Source organism: Euphorbia lathyris, chromosome 3 (genome assembly GCF_963576675.1).
Source record: "Euphorbia lathyris chromosome 3, ddEupLath1.1, whole genome shotgun sequence".
Taxonomy (NCBI): domain Eukaryota; kingdom Viridiplantae; phylum Streptophyta; class Magnoliopsida; order Malpighiales; family Euphorbiaceae; genus Euphorbia; species Euphorbia lathyris.
This window is the reverse complement of record NC_088912.1, coordinates 45,700,973-45,718,864: the sequence shown is the minus strand read 5'-3', so window position 1 is coordinate 45,718,864 and position 17,892 is coordinate 45,700,973. Positions and strand designations below refer to the sequence as shown.

At 36.1% G+C, this 17,892-nt stretch overlaps 1 protein-coding gene across 1 annotated transcript; it reads right to left on the bottom strand.

Moving 5' to 3' along the window:
• Nucleotides 1-12,647: 12,647 nt before the first annotated feature.
• On the bottom strand, nt 12,648-17,274 carry LOC136224705 (protein XAP5 CIRCADIAN TIMEKEEPER). The gene is made up of 12 exons (XM_066013113.1): nt 16,934-17,274; nt 16,610-16,675; nt 16,454-16,518; nt 16,255-16,367; nt 14,846-14,924; nt 14,673-14,749; nt 14,521-14,582; nt 14,244-14,375; nt 14,078-14,131; nt 13,380-13,445; nt 13,171-13,245; nt 12,648-12,933 (listed from the first exon to the last, which is right to left on the bottom strand). The coding sequence occupies exons 1-12, from the start codon at nt 17,102-17,104 to the stop codon at nt 12,883-12,885; spliced, it is 1,011 nt and encodes a 336-aa protein (XP_065869185.1). The 5' UTR covers nt 17,105-17,274; the 3' UTR covers nt 12,648-12,882.
• Between the last annotated feature and the right edge of the window lie 618 nt (nt 17,275-17,892).

The following is a 17,892-nucleotide window of genomic DNA, read 5'->3' as shown; positions in this document are numbered from 1 at the left end:
GCCGGCTTCCTAGGTCTTAAGGACGGACCTTGAATAATCCTCGGTGGAGATGCGGAGCTTCGGAGCTTCTTCAATGGAGGTTGGAGAAGATGGAAGAGGTGGAGAGGATTTCTCAAGGGGGAAAGGCTAAAGTAAATTACAATAATGAAAGATATCTAATTTACAATTGGAAATTCTTATTTATAGACGCGGCTCAGGCCCTCTTTTTGACCTATTTTGTGTCCTTATGTAGGTGGGAAGTCGTGGGACCGGTCGTGGAGTCGTGGGGTCAAAACTGACATTTTTGACCAATTCCCGCAGGTCAGCTCGCCGAGCAGGGCGCGCTGCTCGGCGAGCTGGCCTAAAAAGGCCAGTCCGACGAGCGATTTTTCCCTGCATGCTTCTGCACTGTCGCTCGATGTCCCATGATGTAATTTTCGCCCGAACTTATCCCTGCGCATGCACGAAAATTCCAAATAGCATTAGTCTCAAGGCTAAATTGACCCGCCAACGCTCATTTTGAGCAAACGCTCCGTTTGGTGCGACTTTTGGCGGATCAATTAGCTATACAAGATAACGGAATTATAACATACATGCCATTTTGGCCTTATTTGCCTAAAATGATCAGAAAACGAGCCTAAACAACGAAAAGTTAATAAAACATTTCCAATTCCTAACTAACTCACACAAAGGCATATAAATGCGAGAATTGCTCGCTTATTCATGAAATAACACTAAAAACCATCCTAAAACCGTACCCAAAGATAGGGGTTTTTGACCCCTATCATGTGCCCAGTTTGATGGCATTCAAAGCATGTGACAAGCTTCGAGTTGTCCTCTTTGTATCTGCTGTCGCTGGGCTCAGCTTTGTATTTATCGCTTCTCTTAAATTGCCTTTTGCTGTTCTTATCATTCTTTCTGAACAGCTTCTTCATTTTTCTGGTGAACATAGCCATCTCCTCATCGTCTGATGAGTCAGCTTCTGTTGAGTCAACTTTCATGACAAGGGATTTTTGCTTCTTGTCCTCAGTTTTCTCTTTAGCTTCAAAGTTTTTCATGGAGATCTCGTGGGTCAGCAGAGATCCGATCAGCTCATCATATTTGTATGTAGTCAAGTCCTGAGCTTCTTCCACAGCTGTCTTCTTAGCTTGCCAGCTCTTGGGGAGACTTCTCAAGATTTTCTTCACATGTTCTTCTTCTGTGAAGTTCTTGTCGAGTCTCTTCAGCTCATTTATGATGTTGGTGAATCTTGCGTTCATTTCAGAGATGTCTTCATTGTCATTCATCTCGAACAGCTCGTATAGTCTCATGTGTTGATTCACCTTTGATTCCTTGACCTTGCTGGTACCTTCATAGGTCACTTCCAGCTTCTTCCATATTTCCTGTGCTGACTCACAACCTGAAATTTTATTGTACTCTGCAGCATCTAACGCACAGTGAAGCATATTGATAGCCGAAGCATTATTTTGTAATTTTCTAAGGTCATCCTCTGACCACTCAGTTTCACTCTTAACAACTTTCTCGTTGTTTACCATTTTGTAAGGAACAAACGGGCCTTGGACTATTGCAAGCCATGCACTCATGTTTGTTGCCTAAATAAAAATTTTCATCCTGTTCTTCCAAAATGTATAATTTGATCCGAAGAACAAGGGAGGCCGACTGATAGATAATCCCTCAGGGAGTATCTGTGTTGTTTGATTTCCAGGAAGGAAACGAGTGCTGTTCTCAGCCATTTATAGGGATCAGCTCAAAGATAGTTTTATCTTTGAGTAGTGAGCTACTGCTCTGATACCACTTGTTGGTCCCGTGTAATGTAATAGGATTAGTTCCAAGGGGGGGTTAGAACTAATGTAACTTTTTCGCTTAATTGCTGACTTAATTTAATTATTTAAACAACTTCACTCAGTTTAGGTCAGCAAGGCTGAGCACGATGCAAGACAGCTTTAGTCAGAGGCTAACTAGAACTGTTTTACTTGTGAGTTGGAAATTAACACTTAAGGTCAGCTTCCAACTCAGCACTCTGATTACTCAGAGTCGGCTTATATAGATTATATACTGAGTAATTTAAACAAGCAACACATGCATATATATATATATATCAAGAGAAGGGTTAGAAATTACTCAGCAGTCTTATCCTGGTTCAGCCTCACCGCCTACGTCCAGTCCCCAGAATCCTTTCGGGCTTTTTCAATCCACTACTGAGCTCTTTAAAGGTAGAGCACAAACCGTTTACAAGCAATTGAGTATGCAAGAGTACCGTCCTCTATTCGTCTACTCAACCCTACTAAGCGCTATAACCAAACACTCAGATTTTCTCTACCACTGAGTACTAAAACCGAGTACTCAGCACCACTCTCTCAATCTTTACAATTGATACAAATTTGTTCTTTTTAGATGAAGAACACTTTAGATGAATACAAATTCAATCTAGACTTTTACACAGAGATAGGATTTGGGTGTAAGTATTTGCTTTTCTTGTTTGTATGTGCTTGTATGTATTGTTTTTCTTTTGTACATCGCCCAAGGATCCAAGTGATGAACTTGTCCTTTTATAGTGAAATCTGATGCTTCAATCATTTGAATTCGGATGTATCCGTTGAATTCAAACAGTTTTCTTGCGTCATTCATTGGTCAGCATACAGATTTGCAGGCCAATCATGTCGTCTGAAATTAGCAGGCGTCAGGCTTGTCTTCTTCCACCAGGTTCGTCTTCTAGCGCCAGTTTCGTCTTTTAGCCAAATGCCAGTTGACCTATGCATCTCGAAAAGGTCTTTTTGCGTAATTCCAAAGCTTCTGAATTGGCGCAGATCTTTATCGGATTTTGTCTTTTAGTAAACGGATCATTGGCGCTGACCTGATGAACACTCAGCTTGACTTAATAGATGTTGCCTTCGATCTTTATCTTTGGCGAGGCTGAGTTACATTCTACTCAGCTTCCTCGGTCAGCTTCGTCTGCAAGCATTAGTTCTGAAGAAGACTTTTCTTCTATGATGCTGAGTTGTATTTTACTCAGCTTCTTTGGCTCATGCTGACTTCATTCTGTCTTACTTTTTATTTCCGTTCTCATTTATCAATATACTCAACATTGAACAAACACATTAGTACAATTAAACCAAAGCACTTAAATTTAATTGTCTTAATCATGGGATTAACTTAAATAATTTTGTCAAATCAAAATCATGTGGAAAGGTGTTTCAACAATAACTGCTCAGATCCAACAACTGATGAATCCTAAAGAGGTCATAGATCTCCCTCCTAATATGTTCAGGTACCATCTGGCTAAAAAAGATGCTAGATTTCTGATAATTGATAGCCTGACCTGAATCCATCTCACACCGCTCGAGTATAGTCTTTAACCGTGTGGCCTCCTCTGAAGTACCACCATAAAATAAAGGGAATGATCCGCAAAAAGGAGGTGTGAGGCCTCAGGGACCCCTTAGGTGACTTGGCAGCTAGATTGAGCCTCCTCCGATTGGGCCTGCAGCAGTAACTGAGACAGACCTTCAGCAAAAGAATGTAGAGGTATGGGGATAGAGTGTCACCCCGTCGAATCCCTTTCTCAGGAATAATAGGGCCCACATGCTTGCCATTTACTAGAACCATATAAGATACAGACGCAACACACATCATCATCCAACCTACCTATTGTTCACAAAAGTCGAGATTACTCAACACTTCATGAAGAAAATCCTAGCGAACACTATCATATGCTTTTTTATATCAAGTTTCAACGCCACCGAACCTCGCGCTCCTCTCTGTCGGCACTTCATTAAATGGATCGATTTAAAATTTCTATGGATTTAGTTTGAGTTTTTCTTTGCAATTTCCAGATCCATCTGGATCAGGTAATGTCTCGTTCTTGCATCAATGTATGAGTATACTTCATGGTCTGTTGCTAAATCCATTAATTGATCTATATTTGGGTATGGATATTTGTCCTTAGGACAAACTTTGCTCATATTTTGTGAATCAATGCACATTCCGTATGTACCATTCACTTTTTTTTAACCATAACAACATTTGCCAGGCAGTGGCGATATTTCACCTTGCAGATGAACTTTTACTCTAGCAAATTCTAGACCTCCCTTTCTATGGATTTTTGTCTATCCGACATTTTATTCCTCTTCTAAATCATATGTTGGACAAATAGATCTATGTTTAATTTGTGCAAGATGACATGCAGGCTAATCCATGTAATATCTTTTGTCTTCTAAGCAGAGACCTATTCCTCCTCTATCAGGATTTTACCTCCTTTTTAACTATTGGCTCTAGATTATTTGCTATCATCAATGCCTTTTCAATTCCTACCACCAACGATTCCACCTCCCAAATTGGTTTGATGTTGGCTTCTTTATCTACCTCGTCCTCTTTCGTAGTGGTCTATAACAACGCTATATATGTCCCTTGGGATACCGTCTAGTTTCCTCTAGTCATGACTTTCCCTTTGTTAGTTGGGATTCTTAGAACCAAATGTCTAATGAAGATGACAGTTTCGGCTTTGGATAGGAAGGGTCTTCCCATTATTATGTTGTAGGTCAAAGGCTTATCAATAATTGTGAATTTACAATCACCCTTTCAGGTTATCCTCATCCCCAAACTCACAATGCATGACCACTTGACCCCTTACTATGGCCGAATGTCATGTTAGTCCAGTACATTTGCATGCATATTGGATATAGAATTAGTTTAATAACATAAATAGTTTATTGAATCATACCTCCGAGTATTATATACTTCTTAACTCGAGAAACATGCTTTCTTATTTGGTGGTTCAAAACCAGGTCATCTGGAAATGTCGTGAATCACCCTTTTAATTTTCTTAGAGTTTGACTCACTTTTATCCCCCTCACGCTCCTCTGTTTTTTAGTCCTCTTTTTACAAATCGATCCAGCTTTGTATATCATGGCCATTGACTCTATGAAAAGTGGCAGTATGCAATACAATGCATTGTATATCATGGCCATTGACTCTGTGAAAGTGGTAGTATTCCTTCACGTTTTACCATAATGTTCTCTCATTTTCTTGATCAGGTACTTGACATCCTATTTGATTAGAATGTTTTCTACCCATAAGAGTGTTGGGAATTTTTCTTGATTGCGACAATTTAGCGGAAGCGATAAAACAATTTTATTGAATTTATGAGGTTTACAAGAGGGTGTTCTCTAGAAACTTTCTAGAGTTACAATGAGATAAAACAAAAATAGTAGCACTCGGATGTTTCTCAAAAATACTCAAAATAATTATCTTTACTATTTTTATCTCTCCCCAAAATAATTAGACTGCCCTCTAAATGAACTCTCAAAAACTCACGAGGCACATGTGCCTCCTCTCACTACATTTTTCTTCCACCCTAACTCCCTTTCTCTACTTATTCCCAATCTATTCCACTATCACATAATGCACCACATCCTTGGCTTTTATAAGCCAAGGATGACCTTGGTCCATGCACAATTAATTGTGCCAGCAATTTGCTGCCACAATTAATTGGCTATTGACCACCGAATTCGGTGGTCAATTTATATATTTTTTTTAATTTCAAATTACAAAAACAATCCTTCCAAAATACAAATTATAAAAATAGTCCTTCATCAATTAGGACTTCACAATAATTCCCATTTTTTATTTAATCGTTTTAAATTAATAGTTAATTTTCTCAACAATCTTCCCCTTAACTATTAATTTAAAACTTTCATTTTTTTTTCATCATCACCTCACAAACGGAGCACTTCTCACTGAATCGATTTGTCGATGCACTTCTCATCAACCTTCAACTATTGGAGCACTTCTTTCCAAATCGATTTATTGATGCACTTCTCATCAACCTTCAACTATTGAAGCACTTCTCTCCAAATTAAGCAAATTCTTCTTCGTCAACGTGATTTGCCACATTGACACTTTCTTTTCTCTTGTTCATGCAATTCCATTGCACGTGCCCAATTTTTTTTTACACGAAACATTGATGCTTCCTCTTGCCAGCAGTCCTTCCCTCAACTGCTTGCTCATTTTCTCCATTTTCTCACGTCCAATTGATTTGGTGCGTGACGCTACATTGAACCATAGCTCTGATACCATTGTTGGGAATTTTTCTTGATTGCGACAATTTAGCGGAAGCAATAAAACAATTTTATTGAATTTATGAGGTTTACAAGAGGGTGTTCTCTAGAAACTTTCTAGAGTTACAATGAGATAAAACAAAAATAGTAGCACTCGGGTGTTTCTCAAAAATACCCAAAATAATTATCTTTACTATTTTTATCTCTCCCCAAAATAATTAGACTACCCTTTAAATAAACTCTCAAAAACTCACGAGGCACATGTGCCTCCTCTTACTATATTTTTCTTCCAACCTAACTCCCCTTCTCTACTTATTCCCAATCTATTTCACTGTCACATAATGCACCACATCCTTGGCTTTTATAAGCCAAGGATGACCTTGGTCCATGCACAATTAATTGGCTATTGACCACCGAATTCGGTGGTCAATTTATATATATTTTTTTTAATTTCAAATTACAAAAACAATCCCTTCAAAATACAAATTACAAAAATAGTCCTTCATCAATTAGGGCTTCACAATAATTTCTATTTTTTATTTAATCGTTTTAAATTAATAGTTAATTTTCTCAACAAAAAGGGCCTTCTTCTTAGGAGCATTCAAAGAAATCCAGGCTGACTATTGTTATTTCTCTAGCTTCTTGATTTTTCCTGAGGACTCGCCTCATGAACTATATTTTATATCCTCCCCATCGTCCTTCTCTGCTCAATCTATGGATCCAATCTCGTTCAGTTTCATGAAAGCCTTTTCCCTTTCTATGAACGAGGTTAAATTGGTAGGCTTTCGTAGTACAATGTCCTCCCTAAGCTCCTTAATATTTGTAGCATGGAACCCAATGCGGTGGTAAAATCCATCTTCTGTATGTTCAAACAGTTCTTATTGAACTTGTCAACATACTCTCTCAATGGTTCCCATGGATTTTGCAGAGGTTGTACGACATTTGGAAAGTTGTGGCAGGGAGTATGAAGCTAACAATTTGGTACCAAATTCATGCTTCAAATGTTCACAACTATGAATCAATCATGCCTCTAAACCTTTGAACCAATATGAAACAAATCCAATCAAATTTTATCGAGAAGATTCGATGCATCAACGCTTAATCGACCCTACAAACGTCCATTATCTCTTTGAAGTTTCTCATATAAATAGTGGGATTCGTATCACCTTGGTGTTTTTGGCAGACCATTAAAGTATATGGGGGCTGATGTGTGGGGACTCCATATCGCTCCAACATAAATGTTATCACCTTATCAAATCATACGCCCTAACTGTTGGGATCTAGATTCACCGAGCTACACTGTGGAATGAGTCCTTATAGGGCCCAGAATCCTGCTCAATATTATGCGTATGAAAATAAATTGTGATAAAGGCAGTAAGATAATTATCTCTGTGAGGACCCATGGAATATTCGTCAGGCGACATATACATGAAAGATCCAGTAAGTAGAGGAGCCACCAACTGGTTATGTGTTGGTGGAGGACCTCTGGGATAGGTCTATAGTGTGATGGTAGATCTCATGACAGTTGCGGTTATTTCTGAAACAGCTGGAGATGTTGCATTCTATTTTCCTCCCATCACCAATCAGGGCGAGGACCAATATATCCTCCATTAACTGGGGTGGTGCACTCAGTACTAATCCCTTTTGACGTGCCTCCAAGTGTTTCAGGAAAAAAAGACTTGTAGATGTATACTAATCCTTAAGGTGCCTCCTCGTACCAATGGGGTTTGGAAAGGATTGCCGATAGTCAACTCCATAACACATCAAGTGCTTGAGGAGTCTCATCCACTTTACTCAATTACATGGTGATTTTAGTAAGGTCAAAAGTAAATGTACTTGCATCATCTTTGTTTAGATGGGTTCATGAGATGACGCGTTATCTGCATTGAATATGTTGCAAGTTGCAACCATTGATGTCTCAAGAGCTAATGTATTAGCCCACTTTTTTTTTTTTTTTTGTAGGTTATATCTTCATTTATGTGGTCTTCATCATCATGTAAATTTGGCTAATTCTTTTTTATGATGTATTTGAGAACATTTCTTTTCGATAGAGTAACGCGACTCTTTCTATTTCTACATCGAATATTCGACTTGTACGAGCGATGCTAATAGAAAGTGAAAAAGTATGGCAAGAAAAAGTTTGTTTCAACGAGAGAATAAGAGGCAAAAATTGAAACAAAAATATCATTTGATTCGTCATTCCTAAAAAAAAGAAGAAATAAGGAAAGTTATGTGCTTGAGTAATAAATGGAAAATTCATGAAAAGTTATAATTTCCTCCTCAAAATAGTGCGCTATGTCTTCATCAACGTTGTTTTTCTACAGGAAAACCGAGAGCTAACTATTAAGATTTTAGGCTTTTTTGGATACATATTGCTTGAGATGGTTCATGCATGTTTGTTACCAGGAGCAACAAGATCAAGTTGGTAAGGATTAAAAAAATTCCTCCATTTCATAGTAATTTCTCAGTTTTGCAGCTACTGCACCAATGATAAATTGTGTAATTCTCTGGAGAATGGAAAGCTTATGCAGTTGTTTTCTGTAACACAATGGAGCCATCGGTAATCTCCTCAAGAATGGTGAAGCAACTACGGTAACCTTATGTAACGTACAATATGTCTTCACTAGTCCCTTCAGAATCATGATTAGCATAGCAATATACAGGATCGGTTCAGACAATTTTTACAGTCCTGAGTGAAATAACAGATAAAGGCTCTTTTAATAATAAAAAATTTGTATGTAATTTTTTTAAAATATATTTCAATACATGATCAACAAAAAAAAAAAGTATTTGATTAAGAATTTTACGATTCGTATTATTATGTTCAGTAAATACATTTGTTTATCTAAAATAAAAAAAAAGGTGTTTTACGATTTCTTTAGATTAACATTCATTTAAAAAAATCAATTGGACATCTTTTTAGTTTAAAATATCAATTATTTGATCATTTAAAGCCTAAATAATATTACTGCATGTAAAAAATACTATATATATATGAGAGGGATCAAGTGAAAACCTTCCCTTAGATGAGGACACTTTGTTATGTGAGAACAAGATGAAACAGGGACATAGAAAGAGAGACACGCGCACGCCATCTGTCGCTGGGCCACTTATTTAGTTTGTTTATTGTATAATTCCTTTATTTATATTATTAAGTAGCTCTGATCCAATACTATATTTTTAAATAAAAATACACTTGCTTTAGTTTGTTCATTATACAATTCTTTTATTTATATATTATTAAGTGCTTTTGATGCTAAAAAAAATCTAATACTATAATTTTTAAATAAAAATACGTTTGCTTTAGTTTGTTCGTTATACAATTCTTATTTATATATTATTAAGTGCATCTGATGCTAAAAAAAATCCAATACTATATTTTTAAATAAAAATATATTATATATTTTAATAAAATTTAATATTAATATTTTATTTATATAAGAAAATATATTTTTTAAAACATACGTTAGAACATATATTTTAACTTTTAAAACACGAACTATGAAGTTTAGAACGTATGACATTTTTTAGAACATACGTTATGTTTTTTAGAACATGTGTTATGTTTTTCCGAACATGGGTTATAAATTATATTATAGAATAAATGAAAAAACGATCCAGATATCTACTGATTTTTTTAGAACATTATACTTAATTTTTGGAACACAAACTATATATTTTTTAAAACATACGTTAAAACATATATTTTAACTTTTAAAACACGAACTATGAAGTTTAGAACGTACGACATATTTTTTAGAACATAAGTTATATTTTTTAGAAATGTGTTATGTTTTTTCGAACATGAGTTATAAATTATATTATAGAACAAATGAAAAAACGATCCAGATATCTACTGTTTTTTTTTATAACATTATACTTAATTTTTGGAACACAAAATATAAACTTTAGAACATATGTTATGTTTTTTTAGAACATACGTTATTTTATTTAGAATATGAGTTATAAATTATATTATAGAACAAATGCAAAAATGGTCTATATATTTACTATTTTTTTAACACATTATACTTAAACATAAATTACAAAAATATAGAGGAATTAAATAAATAAGAAATTAGAGCACGGTTTTGGATTTTTTTTTTCTATTAATAATTCATTATTATGCACATTTCTTTTTTTCTATTGATAATTCATTATTATACACATTTAATCGATATTAATAAGTGTATGCATCAAATATTAAACAATAGAAACTAAAAGGGAAGTGGTATATTAAGCAGCGCGCGACATAATATATAAGAAATGCAATTAGCTCAGTGGTAAGTTGTGTGGAGTGTAGATGAAGAGTCCAAGATTCAAATCCTATTAGTAACAGTTTTGTTTCTAATTTTCATACTCAAAACGGCGTAATTTTGAGTGTTCTCACCATAAGGAAGTGTCCTCACCTAAAAAAAGGTTCTCACAAGAACTCTCTCCTATATATATATAAAGAGCTTTTATATTACAACATAACCTTTATATATATATATTTTTAATTTGTGTTGAAACAGTAAAATTTCACATTATCATACATACACTACAATTTTTCATTTGTTACTATAATTCTTTTCTTATTTTATCGCATTAAAAATATATAATCAAGTATTGAATTAATTATTTTATTGAATACATATTTTTATGGAATGTATAATAAGTATTGTATAATTAATTATTTTATTGAATACATACTTTTTTTAGAAAAAATTACAAAACTGGGTCAAATGGGAGACCCATTTACATATTTAACCCATTTACTAATTCTACTACATATCTAGACTGATTTTGTGTGACTTTCCAAAAATACCCCTAACCTTCCCACTTCCACCTCTCGTGAATCGCCGCTCTCCCCATCTACTTGGTTATGTGAAAAGTTGTTCCTGCATTAATGATTTCAAGACTTTTTCTTCCTTTAAATTGCACGAAATCTGCACCATTTATCCAAAATCACAAGGAATTTCTCTTTTTCATCTCTTCATCTCTTGATTCTGCAACTTCCCAACCCTAGAAAACGAAGCCATGGTTTTTCAACTTACTGTTCGTTGCTTGGTTTCTTTCTTCTTGTTACCATCAAAGAAATGGTTTTTCTACGTTATTTCCTTCGTTCTTCCCATGTTATCATATTGTTATTGTCGCTTTTGGGGGTGAAAGGGGCGAAAAATGTAAGTATCTGTTTTTTTTTCCTGCGTTTTTTCATGAATTCACTTCGCAATCGATGGTTTCGCTAAGCTTTGCGAAGAGAACGAGCCTGGAAAGTGATGATCTACTTCGTGAATTGATGATTTCGCGAAGATCTGCGAAGAGAGAGTCTGAAACGTATGGATCTACCTCGCGAATCGATTAGTTCGCGAAGTCTGCGAATAGATCCTCACGTTTCAGACCTCGCAGACTTCGCGAAAGCATCGATATGCGACGTAGATAGTCACATTTCAGACCTCGCAGACTTCGCGAAAAAATCGATATGCGAAGTAAAATCACCTCTTCCCCTGCACATTTACATTCGCATGCTTCGCTAATTTTCATTTCGCGAAGCAAAAAACGTCTTTTTCCCTGCTAACACGATTAATTTTTTCTGTAGATGGTTGAATACGTAACATCCCTTTCTGGAAGGCGGCGTACTAGGCTGCAGGGGAGATGATTTTCCTTCCTGTTTAGAGATGAACTTCCCTAAGATTGACACATTCACTCCTGAAATGATTTGTTAGGAGAGGTTGTGTCAATCTCGGGGTGCACCATGGGACACGTCCATCCCATGGTGCCAATCTTCAAAGTGGACCTAACTTAATCCGGTGCCAATCTTGAATCGGATGAGTAATCTTGGTGTGCACCGTGCGACACGTCCATCCCAAAAGGTCTGGAAGTCCAGACCTTTTGGGATGGATGTGTCCCATGGTGCACACCAAGATTACTCATCCGATTCAAAATTGGTACCTAACTAAAGACCTTTTGGGATGGATGTGTCGCATGATGCACACCAAGATTACTCATCCGATTCAAAATTGGTACCGGATTAGTTAGGTTCACTTTGAAATGATTAGTTAGTAGAGTTCATTGTGACAATCTTGTTGTAAATTTTGATAATATTATGATTTGAATGTTGTTATTGTGGCAATCTTGTTGTAAATTTTGATAATGTTATGATTTTAATGTTCGAATCCGTTGTTGTTTGCCATTTTTTGTTATATACCACTTCGCGTATTAGCTTCAAAACATATCCAGCATTCGCATATGCAAACTAAATTCATCAAGCAAAACAAACTTCAACTTCGCAGGCTTCGCATATGCGAACTAAATTCATTAAGTAAATCAAAACATTAACTTCGCAGGCTTCGCATATGGGTGAATATGCGACGTCAGACGGGATGGGGCGAGCTCCGCGTAAATATTGAGGGTATTTTTGGAAAGTCACACAAAATCAGTCTAGATATATAGTAGAATTAGTAAATGGATTAAATATGTAAATGGACCTCCCATTTGACCCAGTTTTGTAATTTTCCCTACTCCATAAAAATGTATAATAAGTATTGTATAATTAATTGAGTGAATGTATTACGGAGGGAAGTAACAAACTCCACTAGACTTGCTCTAAGATGTTGTAAGACCACACTGGCAAGATAATAGAAAGTAAAGCTGTATTCCACTATGAAATTAGCAACCCATTTTTTGTCAATATCCCCCAACTGTGCCAAAGCCCCCCAAAATTTAAAAATTCAACTAAACCTGAAAAAAATAATACAAATAAACGATACAAAGCTATAGTAATTGATCATTCAATGAAGTACAAAATTCTGATAACTGAAACATGGTATGGTAGATCAAAAGAAACATTATCTAGCGAGTAGATATCAGCTTAATCTCCATGAATAGTGTAACGCTCCCACTTCCTGGAGGGGTCATATATCTACACAATGAAAATTAAAAGAATTAACACGCTCCAACATATTAGCAGCAGCTAAAGCAGGATCAGATCATTCTGCTTCCCAGAGTGAACGCAATATTTTTGGAGGATAGTCACAGAAGGTAACAGATCATATGATATGGAGGATGCATGAATTTTACAACATAGAAAGAGAGAAAATAATAAAAAGGACTTCATGCGGCGTCTGCAAAGTTGGGGAATAGAGAGAGAGGAGCATACCTCCCATCTTGAAGCAGGGAATATGTGCTTGTTCTTCTCATACCAGTGCCTCTCAACAACTTTACCAGCATGCGACTGTTGAAAATTACACGAACAAAAGTAAGCAACATATTTGCTTCCAACACGATTCCACGTTATGTAAAGAGGAATTCTTATATGAATACTGACACAGTGACACTAGATATAACTTTTCAAAGACAGAATAATACCTCATCCTTCTCAATTGTTGCGTCAGCTATAGTCCGCACATCCTCATGAACATCAAAGTGAAAAAGCTGAGAGATGGGGGAAAAAGATTATTTCAAATACCAGGAAAATATGGGGCAAAAGGCTTCTATTATCACCTAGAAACAGCATTAATTTTGTTAAGAATGACCGTTTCTCATTCTTATTCATTCCATAATTTTGTTAAGAAAGACCGTTTCTCATTCTTATTCATTCCACAAGGAAACAAAGTGAAGATGAATTGCATATAACATCCATGGCCAACATATTTCTTCCATTCGGCAGAAAATTATTTTGAGAATTCAAAACCACTAAGCTTCTTCCTTTCCCCTTTATGACAAAAAAAAAAAAAAAAAAAAAAAGCTTCTTGCCTCATCAGTGAAAATATTTTATTCCAAAACAAAGCAAGGTTTTAGGAATAACAATGGTTGTCAACAAGTGAGCTCAATTCTAAACTAAGCAGAGAGAGAAAGCATCATTGACAATTTAATAATGCAACAAAAAGTCAACTCTTCTGTGCACCTTTTATTATATATTTTATCAATCATTCCTACATCCAATAATAACATAATGCTTCTCTGATCTCTTAAAGTTTCATATTGGCGCTGTTCAATCATAATATAACCACTCTAATCAATATACCACGCCCAGAGAGAGAGAGAGAGAGAAGAATTGACATTACCGGTCCACTTTTACCCCTTGCCTTGTTAACAATAAGCTCATAGAAACTGTGTTGCTGAAAATTAAAAATTATAAAGAGGAAAGAAAAAAATATTAGATCAGTTGAAGTATAACCAAGAAGCTAGTATTTTTTCTATTGTAATCGGAAGACCTTTAGATTATCTTACATGGGGAATTATAAGATCTTCCTTGACATAAAGTAAATTCTCCACCGAAGTGTTTCTGATTTCTCTAAATTCAGGCGCAAGTTGCTGCTGAACTGCCCGGAGAAACTCTCCTATGCTATCTCCTTTGCGTACCTAAATTATGAAACAAGAAACAACCACAAAGAAAAAAGAGAGCATCACTCAACCAATAGGAAAAAAAATAGAACAGCACTAAAATTGATTGCATATGGAAGAAGAAGACTAATATAAGTAAAAATGCAAGCCTGGTTAATCTAACCTGGATTACCCTTCTATGCCCTGCTCCATCCCAGTAGCTGTAAGTAATTTGAAGGGGCTCACCTGAAATATTTGAGAAGTTTGATTCAGTACAAATGTTATCCTAAGCATGGCGAACGTATACATTCAGGAAGGGTCAGGAAAAACAATTACTTCGAATCTGTTCTTGTTCACGTTGCCACTGTTTCCGCAACCTTTCTCGTTCAGCTTCTTCCTCTGCCTCCCGCTCACTGAAACAGCATCCTCACCACCCCTAAGCTCATACATTAGCTACAAGTCCATGCACTAACAAGAGATGAGCCATGAAAAAGAGAGAAGTACCGCACCTGTCAGGCAAGAAGCTTGTTTCCACAGTTGGATCTTTGCCAAATTTTCCATGTACTAACCTCTTTGACTCTGAACTTTCTGCAGCAAGGGGAAAACATATCATCTTTCATTTCAGTTTCATGTGCTACCCAGAATCTAGGGTAAATAAGAAGTCAACAAGGTTATTAATGATAATATATATGTTTAAGAGAACATTATGCAAAAGCCAGAAAACGCAACCTGCAAACAAACAGAATAATAAGCCATCTATCACTTCAGACTCTCCTACGGCAACAGAGACATACAGCTATGTGGAAGTACAAAAGGGTACATATTCAACAAATTTTGCAGTGATCATCTGTGAGCACACATGCATTAAATCGATCCACAAGTGTGCTTTTGCAACTAGATGAATTAAAAATTCTTGCCGTAGCTAGCAACTAAGTCTGACACGGATATTAAAGAGATAATCAAGGGACAATGCTGCCAAGTACTAAACCACAAGACCATCTTAAGAATAGAATTTAAGTATTGTCATGGAACCAATTGAACTAAAAGCTTCAGCTGGTAGTTAAGGCCCAATTCATATTAATATCTGACACACCCCCGCATGCGAATGCTCACCGGGCTTGAAGCGTGTACAACACAAGCTCATCTTACCATGTGTTGAAATTAAATCAACAAATGGGGTTGTCAAGATTCTAATTCCTTGATAACTTAGTCTAGGAAACTCTGATACCATGTCATGAAACCAATTGAACTAAAAGCTTAAGCTGATAGTTAAGGGCCCAATTCACATTAATATCTGACAAGTATAAATGTCGATCTACCAATTCTGTATAACTTACCGTCTCTATAATTTCCTAAAAGTGACAGAATAGTAAAAGAAATTAGCAAACTACCAATGTATCTAAAATAAAGTAAAAACAGTAGAGCAAAGACAAAGATTCATTTTGGTCCGACAATGTTTGGGATTAAGGTTCACTAAAGTTGAGTTATGCCAACTAAAAACTAGGTAAAAGCCCAGTTAAAGCATCCAACTTGAACCATACACCCATGCATCCAAGGATAAACAACTAACCAGGTTGACAAATGCGCTCAATCTACCTACCTACAATGTTCACATTGTATGACACCTCGTGTACTTCAAAATCAAGTGCATGAAAAATAACAGCTCAGAACTAATCGCAAATTACAGCACAACTTGACATAGTAACATTAGCAGCTTGATATAAGGGGATTTGAACAGAAAGTACTAGGATGGAAAAGGGGAAGAAGCAATTACAAAGCACTAGTGAATCTAATATCCAAATTAACACAGCATTGAATAGTTCATGAAACCCAGGGTTTTTAACACCAAAAAACAGGTAGTAATAATCAAAACCTTTGAAGGCGTTTATAAAATAAAATGAAAAGAACTGTGTCTTACTGTTTTCGTCATCCTCTTCTTCACTTCCATTCTCAATATCTTCAGCAAAGGATAATCGAGGATTCCCCTTAACCTTTCTCTTTTTACGCTTTGCTAGCTGGAGCTCCTCCTCCCTACAAAATTTATTAACAACCAAACATATAACCAAAGTGGAAATTTTATTGTTTCTCAAAAAAAATGGAGGGCGCATTAAACGTACTCTTGGCGTAGCTTTTGGAGTTTCTCTTTCTCTTCCTCTTCAAATTTAATTTGAATATTAACTCTCTAGAATACACAGTAACATTAGTTACGCACAGTTGTAGCTATTATAACAAAAACCATAGAAAAATAGAAGAGAGGACTAAAACCTTATTACCTTCTCAACATATTGCTCTCTTGTAACCAAACCTACAGTTTCCTTCTTAAAAGCAGTCTCAAGAATCTGTCAAATAACATGTATATAAATCAAGCACCAATCACATAGGCAAAACGGCAACTGAAGCACTAATATGTAGTACATAAAAATTAATTCATTATACACTTCCGAATTGTTCACAGAAAATCTCGATAGATAACAGTTCGTTTGCTTAAAAATGACGTGTATTCAGAATATAGAAGACAATACCCTAAGGAGGAACCATTGTGAACAGCAAACCGTAAAAAACCCAAAGAAACGATTAAAAGAGATTTCGAAAAGGACCTCGGAGGTGCTTGACCCAAATTGGAGGAGGCCAGGCTGCCCCTGGTCGGAGGCAGACTTGGATTTGAGCTCTTGGATTTTGCGACGCTCGGCTTCTCGCTGCTTCTCTAGCCTCCGGATCCTCACGGCGTCTTGGGCAGTGCCCACGTACCCGTCTCCCATGCCCGACATCTTTTGCTTTTCAGGTTGCTTGCTTCTTTATCTGCGTATGTGAATCGAAAGAATGAAACGCCCTGAAATTGTAGCAGGGACTGAAAAGGGTTCGGAATGTGGTGTCTATCGGTATATCATCATACGATGCGTTGCGGATTGCTAATTATAAGAGCATTTACCAAAATTTTAGACCCCGTTTCCAGAAAAATAGTGTATTTTGAAATATTAGGTTAAAAGAAAAAATTCCTATAAAAAAATAAAGGTTAAGATGAAAAAAAAAACAGAATTAGCTATGATATGGAAAAATATTTCCCAAAGTTTCTTTTATCAATTTTTTTTTTTTAAGAAAAATATGTTTCATTAAACGGAATGTAAAATAAAATTTGGAGGGACAGTGCTCTACTCTACAAGTTCTGACAATGAATAAGAAAACTTGGTGGCTAAAGCATGAGCCACCTCATTCCTAGAACGATCTATAAATCTGACAGAAGTGTCATTGATATTAGAAATAAGACTTTTATAATCTATAATTGAACATAAGAAGAACGAAAGTATGCTTGATTAATATGATCCACCACTGACAACGCATTTGACCCCACCTCCACACACCCAAACCCTTGAGTTGGATCCACCTAAGAGCTCTCGAATACAAATAGCTTCACATTTCCTAACCAAAAAGTTTCCAGCAATACGAGATCGAAAAATAATAAATGGTTTGTAATTTTGGACAAGATCCATTAAAACGCCAATTGCTCATGGGTTGCCCAGTCCACGACAGTTCCAGGCTAATAGACTCATGATGATGA

What these genes read in the sequence shown, in the direction of transcription:
- LOC136224705 (XM_066013113.1), bottom strand. Translation starts at nt 17,104, where the DNA reads ATGTCGGGCATGGGAGACGGGTACGTGGGCACTGCCCAAGACGCCGTG. An exon ending in CTCCAAAAGCTACGCCAAGA is followed by an intron (nt 16,368 to 16,453) that starts GTACGTTTAATG and finishes TAAATTTTGTAG; the next exon opens with GGAGGAGGAGCTCCAGCTAG. An exon ending in GGCATAGAAGGGTAATCCAG is followed by an intron (nt 14,376 to 14,520) that starts GTTAGATTAACC and finishes TTCATAATTTAG; the next exon opens with GTACGCAAAGGAGATAGCAT.